The 22,102-nt window shown below is 30.5% G+C and overlaps 1 protein-coding gene across 10 annotated transcripts in view; it reads left to right on the top strand.

The window, feature by feature from the left end:
* The window catches only part of LOC109603458 (fat-like cadherin-related tumor suppressor homolog), a 156,278-nt gene that overhangs the window by 27,082 nt on the left and 107,094 nt on the right, over positions 1-22,102 (top strand). For all 10 annotated transcript variants that reach the window (XM_049964835.1, XM_049964842.1, XM_049964837.1 and 7 more), the window contains exon 3: positions 467-3,844. In XM_049964835.1, coding sequence (XP_049820792.1) covers positions 484-3,844 — 3,361 coding nt within the window. In that variant the 5' untranslated portion in view covers positions 467-483. The remainder of the gene's footprint in view (positions 1-466; positions 3,845-22,102) is intronic.

Here is a 22,102-nt window from a genome sequence, read left to right as displayed (position 1 = left end):
ATTTATCTTTATCTTTTCACATTTCAGAAATTTCACACTTTTTATGGACTGAAAAAGACTAAAGAGTCTCAAACTTAAAATGGTCTAAAATTATTTTTGGAGCCCAAAATTTTTACTTTTGGATTGAAATTTATCGATAATTAATTAGCTACAAAACATGGTCAAATCTATTTAAATATTGTGTTGACCAAAAGTGAACTTTGTTTATTTTAATGGCTGAACATAATGTGAATAAAAGCAGAAACGTCAATGAAATAAATGAATATTAGTTTATACAAACAAGGTAGTTTTACAAATTAACATTAGGGGAATTAGCGTTTTCCCATTCCGTCATTAATAACACAAAATGAGCCGAATATTGTTTTAATTTTATCGGAACGTATGTCGTGTTTTGATTAATTCATTGCGGTCCCGATTCGATGGGTATTATTTATTTATTTGATACAATTGTTGTTGTTTTTTCCAGAGCCGTGATGAAATGAAATGATGAGCCGCTGCGCTTTCGCCTGCTGCCTCCTGGTGATCGCTCTCAGTCCGGTGAAGAGCGAGGGGGCGCTGGCCTCCGACTTGGAGATCCGCTTCACCAAGGAGCTGTACAATGTCAGCATACCGGAGAACAGCGTGGCCAAGTCGTACGCGTCGCAGCCGCCCGGCGCCGACCTCATGGGCATCCGCCTGCCCTCCAACACCCTCGCGGACATTCGATACCGGATAATCGAGGGCGACAAGGACAGGTTCTTCAAGGCGGAGCACCGGCTGGTCGGCGACTTTTGCTTCCTGTTCATCCGCATCAAGACGGGCAACAACGACGTCCTGAACAGGGAGCGCAAGGACAAGTTCATATTGCAGGTGAGGGCGACCGCCACCGTCAAGGAGGGGGCGCAAAAGTTCTCCGCCTCCACCGACACCACCGTGGTGGTCACCGTGTTGGACACCAACGATCTCAGTCCCCTGTTCTACCCCACCGAGTACAACGTGACCATCTACGAGGACACGCCGGTGCACCAGAGCATTTTGAAGGTGAACGCCGAGGACGCCGACCTAGGGCGCAACGGAGAGATATACTACAGCTTCCTGGAGGAGACCGACCAGTTCGCCATTCACCCCATAACCGGCGACATATCGTTGACCCGTCCGGTCAGGTACAGCGAAAACACATATCACGAGCTGACCGTTGTGGGTCAGGACCGGGGCGCCGTCTTTCGGCAAGGCTCCTTCATGCTCAACAGGGCCAAAATACGCATACGTGTCAAGAAGGTCAACTTCTACTCGCCTGACGTACGCATCAAACGTCTGCCGCAAATAGTCGAGAACTCCAACGCCGACATTTACGCCATAGTCAACGTTTCGGACAGGGATAGTGGGGTGCACGGCCAGATCGCCAGTCTGGAGATAGTGGACGGGGATCCGGACGGACACTTCCGGATCCGGCCCACCAAGCAAAAAGGCGAGTTCAACATAGAAGTGCTTAAGTTGTTGGACAGGGAGAGCACCCCCCAAGGTTATACGTTGACTTTGCGGGCCGTGGATGAGGGGGTGCCTCCACGGGAGACGTACAAGTCCGTGCCGGTGCAACTGACGGATTTGAACGACAACGCTCCGGTGTTCAACAAGGAGGTGTACGACGTTAAGGTGCCGGAGACGGCCCCCATTAATACCCCGTTAATAAGACTGAAAGTTACGGACGCCGACGAGGGGAAGAACGCCCAAGTGTTCTTAGAAATAGTCGGCGGCAACGAGGGGATGGAGTTTAATCTAAATCCTGAGACCGGCATGCTTTACACCGCCAAACTTCTGGACGCCGAAAGCAAACAGTTCTACAGCCTCACTGTGTCAGCCATTGATCAAGGCAACGTGGGCACCAGGAAGCAATCGTCAGCCAAAGTTAAGATTTATGTCGAGGACACCAACGACAACGACCCCATCTTCGACAAGTCCGAGGTGACGGTCTGGATTGATGAGAACATGCCCGCCGGCACTTCCGTAACCACCGTCCACGCCCGGGACAAGGACCGGGGCGAGAACGCCTACATATCCTATCTAATAGCCAACTTAAACAAAGTCCCCTTCGAAATCGACCACTTCTCCGGCATCATCAAGACGACGCAGCTGCTGGACTACGAGAGCATGAGGAGGGAGTACGTGCTGCGACTGAGGGCGTCTGACTGGGGCTTGCCCTACAGACGCCAAACGGAGATGCAATTAACCGTTAAAGTTAAGGACGTGAACGACAATAGGCCGCAATTCGAGAAGGTGGACTGCATCGGACATGTCCCCCGTTACATCGCCATCGGATCAGAGATAATAACGTTGTCGGCGATTGATTTTGACGCGGGCAACATCATTAGCTACAGAATCGTGTCGGGGAACGAAGACAGTTGCTTCAGCATCGAGGCCACGTCCGGCACTATAACCGTCAACTGCGACCTCAACGACCTGCGGGTGGGTGACAGGGAGCTGAACGTTACGGCCACGGACGGGACCCACTTCGCCGACCTGGCCCGCGTCCACATGAAGCTGGTGAACGCCAAGAAGAACAGCCTAACCAGCGGGAAATTATTGGCTGATGACTTAGGGGGGTTCGAGTGCAAGGACACGGGGGTGGCCAGACGACTGACGGAGGTGCTCGCCGACGCGGAGAACAACAACAAGCCGCCGGCGCAGGAAGAGTTCGCCATGATGCCGACGCGCTACGGGCAAAACGTGCACGCGCCCGAATTCATGGACTTCCCCATCGAAATACGGATCAACGAGTCGGTAGCCTTGGGCACCGCTCTCGTCAAACTCAAAGCCAGAGACCGCGACCTGGGCTACAACGGCAAACTGATTTACGGCATATCCGGCGGGGACAAGCACTCGCAGTTCTGTCTGGACATGGAGACCGGCGAGCTGAAGATCATCGGCTACCTGGACAGGGAGAAGGAGTACGAGTATTTCCTGAACGTGAGCGTCTACGATTTGGGCAGACCGCAGAAGTCGGCGTCCCGAGTGCTGCCGATAACCGTGCTCGACATCAACGACAACGCACCTAAATTCGAGAAGGCTTTGGCCAGCTTCAGGGTGACCGAGAACGCCATGAACGGCACCGTTATATTCAAAGCGAATGCAACAGATGCAGACGAGGGCGATAACGCCCGAGTAACTTACTCCCTGGTAACGGACACTAAAGATTTCGGCGTGGATAAGGTCACCGGCGAACTGAGGGTATCGAACAATTTAGATAGGGAGAGACAGGACACTTATGAGCTGCGGATAAGGGCGACCGACGGGGGTGGCAAAGGCCCCGATAATCCACCTTTGTACTCCGAAGCGTTGGTCCGCATATCAATAGACGACATCAACGACAACGCCCCGAAATTCAGTTTACCCAATTATAGCGTGAAAATACGGGAGGACATACCGAAGGGCACGGTGGTGGCGGTCGTAACTGCCTCCGACCCGGACCTCGGTGCCGAAGGAGAGGTGCTCTACTCCCTGGAGGACAGCGACAGCGACGGCACCTTTAAAATTGACCGCGTCTCCGGAACGATACGGACCACCAAGCCTCTGGACTTTGAGGAGCGGCAGGTGCACAGTTTGATAGTGTTCGCCAACGACAGGGGCAACCCTTCGCTGTCCTCGGAGGCGACGGTGACGATTAACGTGGTCGACGTGAACGAGAACATGCACGCCCCGACTTTCAGTGACTTCGTGCTCGTCGGCAAAGTGAGCGAAAACAAACCGGTCGGGAGTTTTGTGATGCAGGTTAATGCCACCGACCTGGACCCACCTGGCGGCGACAGCAACATCGAGTATTCCATTCGAGGCGGCGACGGGATCGGCATCTTCTCCATAGATAATCAAGGTAAACACTTAATCATTCATCCTACATATTGAATTTTCAACTGGTAATTATCTATAACCGTAAATGTGGATTTTACTGAAAGTTTACTATATTTGAATGCCAATTGATATTAAACCGTTAATAGTGTAAAAGTTTATGTAATCCAAAAAGCTTTGTTCCATCAGTACGTCGGTAATAATCCCCATTTTGTACATACATCAAATCAAACGACGTATAAGCTTTCACATCCACCGAAATTGTGGGCAAAAGTGGCTTATTAAAATGCGAAATAAATATTTAGACGTGAGTGGTTCCCGGAGCCGTTAACAGAAATATTTCGGCATTAATATCTCGTCGTCTTTTTGATGAGTCGAAGTAAAAAATATTAACGAGGTCGCTTCGTGGTAATTTAGGAATGGTAATCATTCGAGGTAATAAATAATGTTTGCCCCTTCGAAGAAGACTTTTTGTGGCTGATATCACACATTTATTTCCTGAAAGGGCCTTGCATTTTTTCCGGAACCATTAAACGATCCCCACCATATTTATCACCACTCATTATATGTATATATTCTTGGTGATAACCAACGTAAAATTTATCATCTCTCAGTTCCTTCGTGTTTCCTTTAATGCACCACAGTAAAACAGTTTTGCTTTATTTCTATTTAATTTAGGGCAATTTTTAACTTATTTAGAGTTATTTTAAAACAGTTTTATTTGACTTTATCTTGATTTAGAGTTAAATCTGTTTATTCAAATTATTTTAAAATAGTTTTATTTTATTTTTATTTAATTTAGAATAACTTTTATTCATTTAGAGTTATTTAAAACAGTTAATTAATTTAGGGTAATTTTTGTTTATTTAAAGTTATTTTAACACAGATTTATTTCATTTTTGTTTTATCATTTCCTTCATGTTTCCTTTAATACACCAAAATAGTTTTATTATTGTGATACAAGTTGTTTAACTGTTGGAGAAGTTTATAATAATAATAATATGGCAAATCAGTTATGAAATAGTTGTTCGCGAAGCACTCGCAAGTAAGCAAGCAAGCAAGTAAGTAAGCAAGTAAGTAACGTTAGACGTTCCAGAAAGGGAATATCAAAATTTCAGATGCATTCGATATTCCATTTCGCCCGTAATAAAGTTAACCGATGCCGTAGTATCCTTTAAGGCGCTCAGATCCTTGAGAAATTCGAAACCCCATTCAGGCAACGGGGCGGCCCACCATTTATTGGGTAATTCAATACTGATGCACATTCATGCAACGTAAATATTATTTTCTCGTTGATTTACAAATTTGCATTTTATCTGGCGACCTTCTGTGGACCTGTCCCGGTCCAAAAAAATCAGTTTTATTTTATTTTACCCTTATTCAAAATAAAATCTGTTTCTTCAAATTAATTTAATACAGTTTCTTTTCATTATTTTTTGATTTAGGATAATTTTTATTTGCTTAATGTTACTTTTAAACCGTTTTAGTCTATTTTAAGTTGATTTAGTTTCAAATCTGTTTATTCAAATTACTTTAAAACACTTTGTTTTCATTTTTCTTTAATTTAGGATAACTTATATTTATTTAAAATTATTATAAAATAATTTTATTTTATTTTACATTGATTTAGAATTAAATCTGTTTATTCAAATTAGTTTAGTACAGTTTTTTTCATTGTTCTTTAATTTAGGGTAATTTTTATTTATTTAAGGTTATTTTAAAATAGTTTTAGTTTATTATAAATTGATTTAATCTCAAATCTGTTTATTTAAATTATTTTAAAACATTTTTTCTTCATTTTTCTTTAATTTAGGGTAACTTAGGGTTTTATTTTACCTTAATTTAGCCTTAAATATGTTTATCTAATTATTTTTAAAATATTTTCTTAATTTTTCTTTAATTTTTGTCAATTTTTTTATATTTAAATTAAATTTTAAAACAATTTTATTTTATTGTACCTTAATTTAGTCTCAAATTTGTTTATTAAGGTAATTTCTTATTTATTTAAAGTTGTTTTAAAACAGCTTTGTGTTATTTTACCTTAATTTAGAGTAAAATTTATTTATTTAAATTATTTTAAAACAGTTTTAGTTCATTTTTACTTAATTTAGGGTATTTTTTGCCTATTTAAAGTTAATTTTAAACAGTTTTTTATATTTTACCTTAATTTAGAGTAAAATTTGTTTATTAAAACAATTTTAAAATAGTTTTGTTTTGTTTTTACTTAATTTAGAGTATTGTTTGTCTATTTAAAGTTAATTTTAATCAGTTTTTTTGGTATTTCAACGTGATTTTTTCATTAAAATTATTTTAAAATACTTTTGTTTCATTTTAATTTAATTTAGAAACTTTTTTTGCCTAAATTTATTATAAAACTTCATCTCATTTTAGATTTATTTAAAGTATAAGTTTAAATAACCGGGTTATATTCAAATCTGAGCCCTTTTTGGTTAAAAATATAAAATCTCGTCCGAAATAGAGAATGATATTTGACAAAACTGCCACAGTAGTGTGTGGAGAGGGCAGATTTCGCAGGTCGTGCAACCATTAAAAGGAGGCCCGGAATAATATTGACGGAACGAAAGCGGGCACTAATGCCCGGCGAGGGACGGACACGGACGGACAGGTTTTCAAGAGACGGGCACCGTCTCCACAATTCGCATAATAATGGCGTGGCCGTGCGCTAATGGAGGCCTGGACCGTCTCGCGTCACTTGTCCGACATGTGTTCCCGTATTTAATTGAACTTTGGGGTCACCGCCACTCATTTACCCAATTATAATATTTATTTCGCCGCCGTGACTCATGTGCCGTCACCGTGTCACCGTTTCGGGCGTTTTTCTGATGGTTTCGGGTTCGTACGTCGGTTCCTGCTCGACGCAACTTCCTGCAGAACAGTCCGCGGGGTTAATAACCGGAAGTGGATTATTGGCTTTGGGAAGGAAGGCAGATTAAAAAGTGTTCGACACGGTCGCACGTATGGTGCGAACTAATCCACAAAGAGACGGCCTTTAGTGCAGCTATCACACCGTAACGAAGCAATGAACCGTAAAAGCTTTTGATGAGCACTTTCGCAATATCGTTTCTGCAACAATAAGTCGGCCACTTGACGTAGATGATTAAGTGCACGCATTGAAATTACACGTCGACTCGACTCAACTCGACTCGTAAGTGGACAATCGATAACTTGCTGCATTACGGCCGTCATTTTTCGATTTGGATTTGCAAAAACGGCGGGATTAAACGCACGATCGTTTAGTAAACTGCTACATTAATTATAAGTGTAAAACCGTGTTGTAGTTTCGCAATTTCGTTCATGTTAACTAATCACTCCACGAACGTGTAATGTATGCTGAGTGAATTTCATGAATTTTGAAACTTTTCTGAATATTTACACCTACTTATATACTAAAAACATGTCTGCATTAATTAATTGATTATTAATGAACTTCGACTAAACATTTTTTTCTGAAAATTCTATATTAAATACTCTGGAAACTTTTGTTTGAGTCAAATTTATAAAGTTTTTAACGTAAAATTACTTGTTTCATGGAATTCATTTTGATAATTTAATAATTTTAAACATTTTAATTCAGAATAAAAAAATCAAACCTATATTTGATGCCTGGAAAATTAAAAATAATTTATTAAATTTAAAAATCAAAATCAAAAATTCAAAAAATTAAGTTAAAAAAAAAAATAAAAATTACCAATTAATTTAATTAGAATTTATAAAAATAATTAATTAAATATAAAAATCATTAAAATTGTTAATTAAGTTTAATGAAATACAAAAAAGTATGTTTAGAAATTAAAAATGACCAATTGAATTTAAAAATCTTTAAAATTACTGATTTAGTGTAATAAAATTCAAAAAACTATGTATAATTAAATAAATATAACAAATTAATTTAATTAGTGTTTATAAAAATCATTAAAATTGTTAATTTATTTTCATAAAATTCAAAAAATTAAGTTTAATGAAATACAAAAAAATATGTTTAAAAATTAAAAATGACCAATTGAATTAAAAATCTTTAAAATTATAGATTTAGTGTAATAAAATTCAAAAAATTATGTATAATTAAATAAATATAACTAATTAATTTAATTAGTATTTATAAAAATCATAAAATTGTTAATTTAATTTTATAAAATTCAAAAAATTAAGTTTAAAAATTAAAAATGACCAATTATATTTAAAAATTATTAGAATTGTTGATTTAGTTTAACAAAAATTCACAAAATTAAGTTAAAAAAAAATTAAAAATAACCAATTAATTTAATTAGAATTTATAAAAATAATTAATTAAATATAAAAATTATTAAATTTAATAATTAAGTTTAATGAAACACAAAAAATATGTTTAGAAATTAAAAATGACCAATTGAATTTAAAAATCTTTAAAATTACTGATTTAGTGTAATAAAATTCAAAAAACTATGTATAATTAAATAAATATAACAAATTAATTTAATTAGTGTTTATAAAAATCATTAAAATTGTTAATTTATTTTCATAAAATTCAAAAAATTAAGTTTAATGAAATACAAAAAAATATGTTTAAAAATTAAAAATGACCAATTGAATTAAAAATCTTTAAAATTATAGATTTAGTGTAATAAAATTCAAAAAATTATGTATAATTAAATAAATATAACTAATTAATTTAATTAGTATTTATAAAAATCATTAAAATTGTTAATTTAATTTCATAAAATTCAGAAAATTAAGCTTAAAAAATTAAAAATAATTAATTAAATTTAAAAAACATTAAAATTGCTAATTTAGTATCATAAAATTATAAAAGTTAAGTTTAAAACAATAAAAAATCAATTAATTTTATAAATAATTAACATAATTAATTAAAATAAAAAAAATTGAACGTAAAATGTTAAAAATAACTAAGTAAATTAAAAAATCAGTTAAAAAAATTATGTCCATTAAATTTATGGCAAACAAAAAAATAGCAGACTATGAGAAGCCTTTTGAATTGGACTCATATCGAATGTATAGTAAGAGACATAAAAAGAGCGGAATGGAGTGGCGAGATTGAAAAATAATTCGCACCCCACACACACATATAATTTGATTTGGAACAAACAAAAGTACATTTACATATAGGAGAGAGAGTTGGTATAATAACAATAGTAGTAAAATAAACACAGTCCACGTTTATTGTTATCGGTTCCTTCGGAACAATGGGCGAAGGCGAATCCGTAAATGTATCATCTGGGCTTCGATTAGCCCACCGGAAATACATTGTTATGAATTTATTGTGACGACTAAAATTGTAATAACAATCAGTAACAGAACAGAGTATTGGGTCAGCAGGGAATTATAGTCACTTATATTGTATACCGAAATAGAAACAGTGCTAGTTATCCCAGATATATGTCAGTTCTGTAAGTCAGGAACACATGTTGGCCCATGATATACTCGCGTCGGACGTTTATGGCCTCCGATATCCTTTATGATAAGTTGATCTGTCAATACGTTTCGTCCGCTTTTATTTATCAGTTCACCTAACAACAAATCCGGAGCCAGATACAGATAAGAAAGTTCAAGACGATTCTGTAACGTTCATAATTCTGATTAAGAACGGGCGAGTGGTTCGTTAAAAATTATTACTCTTAATGGCGTGTGACGTTTTCTAATAGAGCTGGTTAACTTTGTTGTGAATGGTAATATGGGCGACGTGGTGGAATTTATCAACTTTAATTGTTTCACATGAATTCTAATACGGTCACTTTTATTAAATTTATCACCCTATATAAGATTAGAATTGATTAGTAAGTGGAAGGCGACTACTTTTAGAAAATACATTATTTTTGAGACTGTATACAGCATTAAAAAAATGCCAAAAAAAATAATTAATAAAATGTAAAAAATACGTTTATATCATTAAAAATAACTAATTAAATTTAAAAGTAATTAAAATTTTCAATTTAATTTGGTAAAATTTTAAAAAATTAAGTTTAAAATATTAAAAATAATCTATATAATATAAAAATAATTAGAATTATTAACTTAAATTTATAGAATTAAAAAAATAAATAAGTAAAAATTAAAAATAATAAACAAAATACAAAAAATTAAACTCAAACCATTAAAAATAACTGATTAAATAAAAAAAAATAAAATTATTAATTTAATTTAATAAAATTTGAAAAAAATAAGGTTAAAATAATAAAAATAGTCAATAAAATATGTAGATTTACACTTAATCATTAAAAATAACTAATTAACTTAAAATTAATCAATAAAATATAAAAAATTAAATTTAAAATAACTGATTAAATTAATTATCAATTTAATTTAATAAAATTAAAAAAAAATAAGTATAAAATATTAAAAATAACCAATAAATTAAAAAAAATAAAATTATTAATTTATTTATATAAAATTTAAATATTCAAGATTAAAAATAACTTATTAAATTAAAAAAATTATATATTAATTTAATTTAATAAAATTAAAAAAAAATAAGTATAAAATATTAAAAATAACCAATAAAATATGAAAATAATTAGAATTATTAATTTAAATTTATAGAATTAAAAAAAAATAAGTAAAAAATAAACATAAAAAACAAAATACAAAAAATGAAACTTAAACCATTAAAAATAACTGATTAAATTAAAAAAAAAAAATAAAATTATTAATTTAATTTAATAAAATTTGGAAAAATTAAAGTTAAAATATTAAAAATAACTAATTAATTTTAAAAATAATATTATTACATAAAATTTAATAAATTAGCCTTAAAAAATTAAAAATAACCGATAAAATACATAAAATTCAAATGAAATAATGAAAGATTACTAATTAAATTGAAAATTAATTAAAATTATTAATTTATTTATATAAAATTTAAATATTTAAGGTTAAAAATAAGGTTATTAAATTAAAAAATATATATATATTAGTTTTGTTTAATAAAATTTTAAAAAAATGAGTTTAAAATATTAAAAACAATCAATAAAATATATAAAATTAAACTTAAATCACTAAAAATAATTAATTAAATTTAAAAATAAATAAAAATAATCAATAAAATATAAGAAATAAATTTAGATCATTAAAAATATTCAGTTAAATTTAAAAAATATTTAAAATTATTAGTTTAATTTTATAAAATTATATTTAAATTTATAGAATTACAAAAATTAAGCTTTAAAAATTGAAAGTACTTAAAAAATATTTAAAATTATTAGTTTAATTTTATAAAATTATATTTAAATTTATAGAATTACAAAAATTAAGCTTTAAAAATTGAAAGTACTTAAAAAATATAGAAAATTAAGCCATCATTAAAAAATAAGTAATTTTATAAAATTTAAAGAATTTTAAGAAGTTTAAAAATTAAAATTGATCAATAAAATATAAAAAAGTAAACATAAACTAAATTGAAAAAACATATAATCATGTTTGATAAAATTATACACGTTTAAAAAAAGTTTATTTTAGCAAAATGAACGGATGAAAGTGCTATTTTGAACAAACCGATTTGAAATTGAACAAGTGAGACCGGAATTTAGCATGTTAAGAGCGAAGAAAATGATTATGTGCCATCAGAGGCAGCGTAGATGCAGAATGGAGCGGTAAAATGCGGTGGAAACAGTTATGAAAATCTTTTAAAACAGTCGGATGCGGCCGTAACACGTATTCGAAAGCGATTCGGCGATACGTGAGCGGAGAATAACGCGAAGGAAACGCGGCGTCGGTCCGTGGGAGTAAATCATGCCGACCACCTGGAATATTCAGCCGGTATCGGCAACTCGAAACTATGCGGCCGCCTTTCAGGCCCCGTTTCAGCCCGTTCCGGCGCGCTTCAGCTCGTTACGTCCTACGTGGTTTGCTAAAACCGTTAAACGACAAACGCTTATTGTTAATATTAATTAGAATTCCGTCAGACGGACCGCAATGTAAAAGCAAAACCATCAGGAATCCGTACGAGAACCCGACCTGCCTCACACCATAAATTAACGAATACCTTCGATGCCTTTACTGAATTTAAGGCACCACAAACTCTCCACTGGTTACTTACCATTACAATATTAAAGTACACATTTTACTTCTTTAAGAGTGCATATCCAAATGTTGTCTGAAGAGCCCACAATAAGAGAAATTCTAATTTTATCGACATGAATACGAACTTACGTAAATGTATAAGTGCACCTTAGATTTTCAAGTTGTAAACACAATCAACTAATGCTGCATCTCTATGCACATCTCTAACTTTCTAAATAATCGAATTACCATACTCTTGTTTTGTTGGAGAGGGAGGTAAATTTGTTTTTACTGAAGAAATGTACATACGTACGTTAAATGTAAACTATACTTTTATATAAAGTGTTAAATGTTTTTTTAACTTTTGAAATATCTCTATAAAGGTATGAATTTAAAAATTACAATACAAAATGTGTATAGTGGTCTATAAACATAATATTTTGTAAGTTTCAGTTTATTTTTTTATTTTCGTACAGAAAAAATCACAAAAATTAAATTCTTTGTTTTTTAACGTATTCAGATATTAATTACTTTTATATTCATTAAAAATGAGTGAAATCATAAAATAACTGATTAATTTTAATGTTTCTTTTAATTATCTTATGTTGTAATTCTTGTTTTTTAACATACTTATGTAATAATCACTTTTATGTTCATTAGAAATAAAGTACTTACATATTTTACTTTTAATTTCTGTAATTTTATTTTATTTCTGAATCTAATCATAAAATAACTGATTAAATTTAATGTTTCTCTTAATTATCTTATGCTGTAATCTTTGTTTTTTAATATACTCATGTAAAATCACTTTTATGTTCATTAGAAATGAAGTGCTTACAGATTTTACTTTTAATTTCTGTAATTTTATTTTATTTTTGAAGAAATCGTCAAGAAAATCATAAAATAACTGATTAATTTTAATGTTTCTTTTAATTATCTTATGATGTAATTCTTATTTTTTAACATACTTATGTAATAATCACTTTTATGTTCATTAGAAATGAAGTACTTACAGATTTTACTCTTAATTTCTGTAATTTTATTTTAATTTCTGGAGAAATCTCCAAAAAAATCATAAAATAGCTGATTAAAATTAATGTTTCTTTTAATTATCTTATGTTGTAATTCTTGTTTTTTAACATACTTATGTAATAATCACTTTTATGTTCATTAGAAATAAAGTACTTACATATTTTACTTTTAATTTCTGTAATTTTATTTTATTTCTGAATCTAATCATAAAATAACTGATTAAATTTAATGTTTCTCTTAATTATCTTATGCTGTAATCTTTGTTTTTTAACATACTTATGTAAAATCACTTTTATGTTCATTAGAAATGAAGTACTTACAGATTTTACTTTTAATTTCTGTAATTTTATTTTATTTTTGAAGAAATCGTCAAGAAAATCATAAAATAACTGATTAATTTTAATGTTTCTTTTAATTATCTTATGATGTAATTCTTGTTTTTTAACATACTTATGTAATAATCACTTTTATGTTCATTAGAAATGAAGTACTTACAGATTTTACTCTTAATTTCTGTAATTTTATTTTAATTTCTGGAGAAATCTCCAAAAAAATCATAAAATAGCTGATTAAAATTAATGTTTCTTTTAATTATCTTATGTTGTAATTCTTGTTTTTTAACATACTTATGTAATAATCACTTTTATGTTCATTAGAAATAAAGTACTTACATATTTTACTTTTAATTTCTGTAATTTTATTTTATTTCTGAATCTAATCATAAAATAACTGATTAAATTTAATGTTTCTCTTAATTATCTTATGCTGTAATCTTTGTTTTTTAACATACTTATGTAAAATCACTTTTATGTTCATTAGAAATGAAGTACTTACAGATTTTACTTTTAATTTCTGTAATTTTATTTTATTTTTGAAGAAATCGTCAAGAAAATCATAAAATAACTGATTAATTTTAATGTTTCTTTTAATTATCTTATGATGTAATTCTTATTTTTTAACATACTTATGTAATAATCACTTTTATGTTCATTAGAAATGAAGTACTTACAGATTTTACTCTTAATTTCTGTAATTTTATTTTAATTTCTGAAGAAATCTCCAAAAAAATCATAAAATAGCTGATTAAAATTAATGTTTCTTTTAATTATCTTATGTTGTAATTCTTGTTTTTTAACATACTTATGTAATAATCACTTTTATGTTCATTAGAAATAAAGTACTTACATATTTTACTTTTAATTTCTGTAATTTTATTTTATTTCTGAATCTAATCATAAAATAACTGATTAAATTTAATGTTTCTCTTAATTATCTTATGCTGTAATCTTTGTTTTTTAACATACTTATGTAAAATCACTTTTATGTTCATTAGAAATGAAGTACTTACAGATTTTACTTTTAATTTCTGTAATTTTATTTTATTTTTGAAGAAATCGTCAAGAAAATCATAAAATAACTGATTAATTTTAATGTTTCTTTTAATTATCTTATGATGTAATTCTTGTTTTTTAACATACTTATGTAATAATCACTTTTATGTTCATTAGAAATGAAGTACTTACAGATTTTACTCTTAATTTCTGTAATTTTATTTTAATTTCTGGAGAAATCTCCAAAAAAATCATAAAATAGCTGATTAAAATTAATGTTTCTTTTAATTATCTTATGTTGTAATTCTTGTTTTTTAACATACTTATGTAATAATCACTTTTATGTTCATTAGAAATAAAGTACTTACATATTTTACTTTTAATTTCTGTAATTTTATTTTATTTCTGAATCTAATCATAAAATAACTGATTAAATTTAATGTTTCTCTTAATTATCTTATGCTGTAATCTTTGTTTTTTAACATACTTATGTAAAATCACTTTTATGTTCATTAGAAATGAAGTACTTACAGATTTTACTTTTAATTTCTGTAATTTTATTTTATTTTTGAAGAAATCGTCAAGAAAATCATAAAATAACTGATTAATTTTAATGTTTCTTTTAATTATCTTATGATGTAATTCTTATTTTTTAACATACTTATGTAATAATCACTTTTATGTTCATTAGAAATGAAGTACTTACAGATTTTACTCTTAATTTCTGTAATTTTATTTTAATTTCTGAAGAAATCTCCAAAAAAATCATAAAATAGCTGATTAAAATTAATGTTTCTTTTAATTATCTTATGTTGTAATTCTTGTTTTTTAACATACTTATGTAATAATCACTTTTATGTTCATTAGAAATAAAGTACTTACATATTTTACTTTTAATTTCTGTAATTTTATTTTATTTCTGAATCTAATCATAAAATAACTGATTAAATTTAATGTTTCTCTTAATTATCTTATGCTGTAATCTTTGTTTTTTAACATACTTATGTAAAATCACTTTTATGTTCATTAGAAATGAAGTACTTACAGATTTTACTTTTAATTTCTGTAATTTTATTTTATTTTTGAAGAAATCGTCAAGAAAATCATAAAATAACTGATTAATTTTAATGTTTCTTTTAATTATCTTATGATGTAATTCTTGTTTTTTAATATGTTTATATAATAATCACTTTTATGTTCATTAGAAATGAAGTACTTACAGATTTTACTCTTAGTTTCTGTAATTTTATTTTATTTTTGAAGAAATCATCAAGAAAATCATAAAATAACTGATTAATTTTAATGTTTCTTTTAATTATCTTATGTTGTAATTCTTGTTTTTTAACATACTTATGTAATAATCACTTTTATGTTCATTAGAAATGAAGTACTTACAGATTTTACTCTTAGTTTCTGTAATTTTATTTTATTTTTGAAGAAATCATCAAGAAAATCATAAAATAACTGATTAATTTTAATGTTTCTTTTAATTATCTTATGTTGTAATTCTTGTTTTTTAACATACTTATGTAATAATCACTTTTATGTTCATTAGAAATGAAGTACTTACAGATTTTACTCTTAATTTCTGTAATTTTATTTTATTTCTGAAGAAATCACAGACAATCACAAAATAACTGATTAAAATTAATGTTTATTTTAATTATCTTATGTCATAATTCTTGTTTTTTAACATACTTATGTAATAACCATTTTTTAACCATTAGAAATGTGTTACTTACAGATTTTACTCTTAACTTTCAAATTGTTAAGAAAATCACCAAGAAAATCATAAAAAACTGACCAAAATTAATGTTTTCTTTACTTATTTTATGATGTAATCATTGTTTTTTAATATTTTCGTGAAATAATTATTTTTACATAAATTAAAAATGAGCTGCTTATAGATTTTACCCGTTGTTTCATTAATTACGACATGAATAATTGAAAGAAAGTTGTAATGATCATTGTTTACGAAGTAAATAAATCCTTTAATCATTGTGTATCGAAGAAAAAAAAAAAATAAATCCAAGGCCTTCCTCGGATTGATGCGCAAACCGAACGATTATCGACATTAAATCCCAAATTCTTGAATCAACACGATCCGATATCATCGCAGCATGTTTACAGCTATTGCAGTTAATTGACTGACTAATATCCGCCTTAATTTGTCCATCCAGTTGGCTAAATACATCAAGATGATATCTGTCAAACCAGCTCAAATATTGAATTGCATGATTGGAGAGTGTGTAACACGAACCTGTTACGACGCGAAATTGGAGGAAAGGCCAAAAATAAATATTCGTCATGGTGACCTCGTAATTATCCTAATTTAAATCTATTTTAAATGGCTTACTATTGTGTTTTTCCTGCCACTCTTTTGTGCGAATTTAAATACACCACAGCTTCCTCATGGACGTGTTAATTAATAATGAAACCGTACCTGAAAACAAAAAGGTTAATTAAAAACCATTTAGTTTCTTTCATTGAGCAGACTTTTACAAAGGTAGAACGCCCTTAGTGGCCCTGGTAAGTTGGCAAATAATATTTTCATTGAATCGAATGATAAAATGATACATGTAGGTACGAAGAGAGACGTTTTTTGTTAACTCTCTCCAGACTAAATCAATATCAGCGTTGGTAACCCCAGGCGGACCAGTTTTTTGCCACCCACCACCCCCGAACACCTACGACACATCTTTATTAATTAATTAGCAGTCGATTAAATTTTATACGGGACGACCCGACACTTTGGTAAGACGTAAGACGAGACGGCACATGTTCATCTGTAATTCCATGCTGGAACAGTGCTGGAAATTAGACTGTCACATCGGATAAATTATCGCTGACGAATAAATTAGACGACTTTTTCACCGTGAGTATGGCGGTCCTCCTCAATCCGGCCCCGAACTTTAATAGTTAATGCACAATAGCACAAATAGAGGCGAAAAAACTAGTTCGCAGCTTGTTAGTCTTCGGGGCACTTTAATTAAAAGTTTCATGTTTTGTCCGGCCGCCGCGGTTGATGGAATTGTATAATTAGCCAGAAAGAAATTAAAATGGAAGGACATTAGCTGCAACACGCGACCATCGTGTCGTTCAATCATTCCGGACCGGCTCTCGTTACGCACACATGCTAATCATCGTCCCCCGTTCCCGTATTATGATCTGCCATCGGTTCCAGCCTGATATAAACAAACCTATTTTTAGACACCTCGTTCAGCATGTCGCAACCTGCACACGAGGCGAATGGCGCAACGTTCAATTGCAAATGATTCTTAATCGTTAATGTTTCCTTTTTGTACTCTAAATTAGTCGTAAGTGTGATAATATTTGAATTTAGCAAATGTTCCACATATGTTGTGTGCGATAGAGAAGAAGAATCACATTTATCATTTTAGTGTTTACATATTCCCATTTTGTGGATTTTGTATCACCGACTCTATTACGTACTTGTTTCTGTTTGTTTATTCACATTATAAAATGATGGAATACACCATAATTCGTTCAAATATCAAATGTATGTTTTCTTCATTATATATTGTTCTATAATTTAAACAAATTATAATGAAAAATATTTATATAATTCAGATATTTAAATATATAAATTGAGCTTAAAAAATTAAAACTAATTAATTAATTTAAATATATAGAATTCAAAGAATTAATCATAAAAAAATATATAATTAACCAATTAAATTAACAAAAATTTTAAATATTAATTTAATTATATAAAATTCAAATATTAATTTAATTAACTAATTTAAACAAAAAGAGCACCAATATAAATAATAGTAATATTAATTATTTTTAATTTAATTTATTATATTTAAAATTTAATTTTTTATGTTTGCTGTAAATTCAATTAAATCAAATATTGCATAATTGGAAATAAAATCAGATTGGTCCTAATTGAATAAATAATTATTTTATTATATTACAAATAAATATGGACAATAGCATTTAATTAGCATAAAATAAATGAGTAAGTTATTCTGTTGCAGCAGAATTTGAAATAATTTATTAAAGTAAAACAAGGCCGGAAAAACATCAACAAGTTTTGCAATTAGTGTTTAAATACTAATTAATGACAAATTTGTTTGATCATTTAATTAATATATTTGTAGTGTTGCGAAAATAAATTCGCCTTGTTTCAGCGGCTCAAAACATTGATTAAACTGGACATTATTCAACATTTTTAGTTAATTGTTCCGTCCTGAAATATTAGGATATAAAACATTATAAAACAAAGTAAAAGAGTACAAAACATTATAAAAAATAATTACAAAATCCTATATTACCTATTTAGTATTGCTATTATCGGGAAGATGGCAGGACGAATTCATCATGATTATATGCAACACACATTGCATGTAATGTGTATAATAATAAATTTAATGTATAAGGTGTTCAAAATTTGGGAGCACTTAGAACACGTCCATTAATAAAGATAATCTAAATAAATTTTCTTTCTAAAATTACTCCTGTAGAAAATACAGCCCCTCAAATTTAAAATTCAAAATTAGTTTTTTTCTAATATTTCCGTAACGTTTGGTCCAATTGTGCTTAAATTTGGTATGTATTACCCTAAAATACATATCTACAATTCAGTATAATGCATTTGTCCATAATGGTACAGTGGCGTAGGTTAGGCCCTTTTTTATCGACAGGGAATATTTTTATTAAACTTTGAACAATTTGAGAGAATTTTTTTAGGCGTATACGTATATTATAGTATTTTTATTGTTTCTTGCTGTTTGGTGTGTTAATCAAACTATCGTCAGTTCCTTCCATCAAGCAGGCAAGTCACTGCTTGAACAACTTTAACGAGTTTCCGACTAAACAAATATTAATTTAATTAACTAATTTAAACAAAAAGAGCACCAATATAAATAGTATAATTAATTATTTTTAAATTAATTTTTTATATTTAATATTTAATTTTTTATGTTTGCTGTAAATTCAGTTAAATCAAATATTGCATAATTGGAAATAAAATCAGATTGGTCCTAATCAAATAAATAATTATTTTATGATATTACAAATAAGTATGGACAATAGCATTTAATTAGCATAAAATAAATGAGTAAGTTATTCTGTTGCAGCAGAATTTGAAATAATTTATTAAAGTAAAACAAGGCCGGAAAAACATCAACAAGTTTTGCAATTAGTGTTTAAATACTAATTAATGACAAATTTGTTTGATCATTTAATTAATATATTTGTAGTGCTGCGAAAATAAATTCGCCTTGTTTCAGCGGCTCAAAACATTGATTAAACTGGACATTATTCAACATTTTTAGTTAATTGTTCCGTCCTGAAATATTAAACCGACCGCAAAAGTGACAGTCAAAAGTTTTCAAATAACTTGTTGGATTTTAATCACTTTGAAACGGACGTCCTTTGTAAAATCACTTCGAATTAACCATATAATTTTTATCTTGGATAAATTAAGCTCATTTAATTAACATCGAAGAAACTGAAATAATGAAAAACAAACGAAAAACCTCAACTCAGGAAAAGGCGGCTCCTCCGCCAGTTTTGATTTATGTTGGAGTAATGGGTTATGGAACGTGCAATTATATTAATTAAAATAAGTCCATTTTATCAAAGGGAAGCAAGGACTTGATTCTATTCTCTGGGGTGAGATTATGTTGAGAAAAAGACAGATGGCAAAGATTCCTCCGTAAGTTTCGACTTGTGCCCTTGGGGCACCAGTCGGGGTAATTATTGTGTAACTGGTAAAATTTTGTTTCTCCAGCTAAAAAGATGCTCCCCATTGTTGCGTTCCCTTTTGTCTTTTATTACATCTTGTACTCGAGAAAGAAACACAAACTGAAAGAAAACCTTTCTGCAGACAATGAATATGAATTGACTCGCTCCTATAAATTACTTGTCGGTTTTTTTTCGTGTCAAAAATCGATAAACAAAATGTTTAGATTTCCGCGTCGGAGTTGGGCCTTTGTGCAAACATCTGTGTGCACTCGCATCGAATCGATAATGCCGTTGCGGTCGAGGAGGTCTGACGATGTTAATCAGAGTGGGCATATTCGGATGATAGTGGCTACAATCAGAGCCCATTCATATTCCTTGTGTAAGTTAGACGGGTATTCTGTTTCCGAATGCGGGACGTTCCTATTCCACTTCCATCCATGAATAGATCTACGTATTTGTTGGAATTAGAAACCACCACTACCCCAGATACGTCGCCGACCTTACAATTTTTACCTTTCGATGAATTTATGGAACTTTTCTGTCGTTGATTTCAGGATGTTTTTATAAAATATACCTCCAATTGACCTGTCAACTATTAATTGGATTTTGTACACTGAGCCTCTTTGAATTGTTACAAAAATCAGAGTGCCAAAGCAACAAACCACCCCCAAAAGCAACAGATGGAGCCATTTATTACTCATAGTGAGACATGGGAAATGTCTTCTGAATCTTTTGCAACATTCTTCTGATGGTAGAGAGACTTGCAGCACTTCCAACGTCTTTATGAAGCCAAAATGTAGAGAGAAATGAATGTGGGACTTTGTCCATAAGATATAATCACAAACTGACCCTTTTTTCTCATGGTTGTTGCTCCTTGTCGACAAAATCTTCATAAGAGAACCTTCTTAAGACCGCACTGTTCACAAAACATCTTCTGACTCTAAGAGCACCTTCTGGCAACCTTCTTCTGATGGTACACAGACTTGGATGTAGAGAAATGATGTCTTCTGTAGCAGCTGGCGGTCCACCACCACTCCTTTGAACCATCTTAGGGTGCCAAACAACAGATAAATTAATAATGACTTGTATAAAATGTGTTAAAATCCACATAATGCCTCTTTCTGATGTACATCAGAGGCTTTAACAGGTGTGTTTTTTGAATTCATGGTATTGTTGTAGGGGAACAATTCACATGGTCGAATAATGAAGCTAATTAGCCGGTAGCTGAGTATTTAATAATTAAGATTCGCGTACAGTTGTTGCTGTTTCGAACGTTCAGTTCGAAAATTAGGACAGCTAAAGAGCATTTAAATGGCATATAATAAATCTACTGGCGCTTTTTACACTAATTACTCGAACAAGTGATGTTCTACTAATTGACTATTCAGTTAAGAGCCCATTAAATTAACGACAATTTATAAATCAGGGGAAATATGAGGAAATTTTAACGGCGCTTTAAGCGTCCCGACTAAAGATTATTTTAAACGAAACTGGAAACAGCAGACAACACGCGGGCGTTAATGATTTAGGGGCGGCTAATCAATCGAAAATGTTTTTCCCGCAATTTACATTTCAGCCTCGGTCGGACGGATGCCGATTCTTTTGTGCCTTGATCAACGGGCTATTTACAAATTCCATGTACGTCTTACGGTTATATCCCGCGGGAGTCATTTCTAATCCGCCCAACGATCCCGGTTCATTGATTCGAATTAATAATTTTAAATCGGCCGATTGGGAGAAACTCATCATTGTGGGATTCTGCCTTTCTATTATTATTACTATTATTATTATTATTATTATTATTATTATTATTATTATTATCGAAGGCTAAATTATAATTTAATATAATAATCACTAGTTTTTTAATAAAATTTGAAAACCATTAAAGGACGTTTCAGTAACTTCCCTTTTTACCTCTAATTACTTTTGAGAATTTCGTTTAATTTAATATATTTTATTTTTTACTTTTCAATATCTAATTTAGAAGATATAAAATAATGTAAAAAGGATATAAAACATTATAAAACAAAGTAAAAGAGTACAAAACATACATAAAAAATAATAAAAAATCCTGTATTACCTACTTAGTATAGCTATTATCGGGAAGATGGCAGGACGAATTCATCATGACTATATGCAACACACATTGCATGTAATGTGTATAATAATAAATTTAATGTATAAGGTGTTCA

Source organism: Aethina tumida, chromosome 3 (genome assembly GCF_024364675.1).
Source record: "Aethina tumida isolate Nest 87 chromosome 3, icAetTumi1.1, whole genome shotgun sequence".
NCBI classification, from domain to species: domain Eukaryota; kingdom Metazoa; phylum Arthropoda; class Insecta; order Coleoptera; family Nitidulidae; genus Aethina; species Aethina tumida.
Note: the sequence above shows the minus strand (reverse complement) of the source record. Positions and strands in the feature narration are given on the sequence as shown.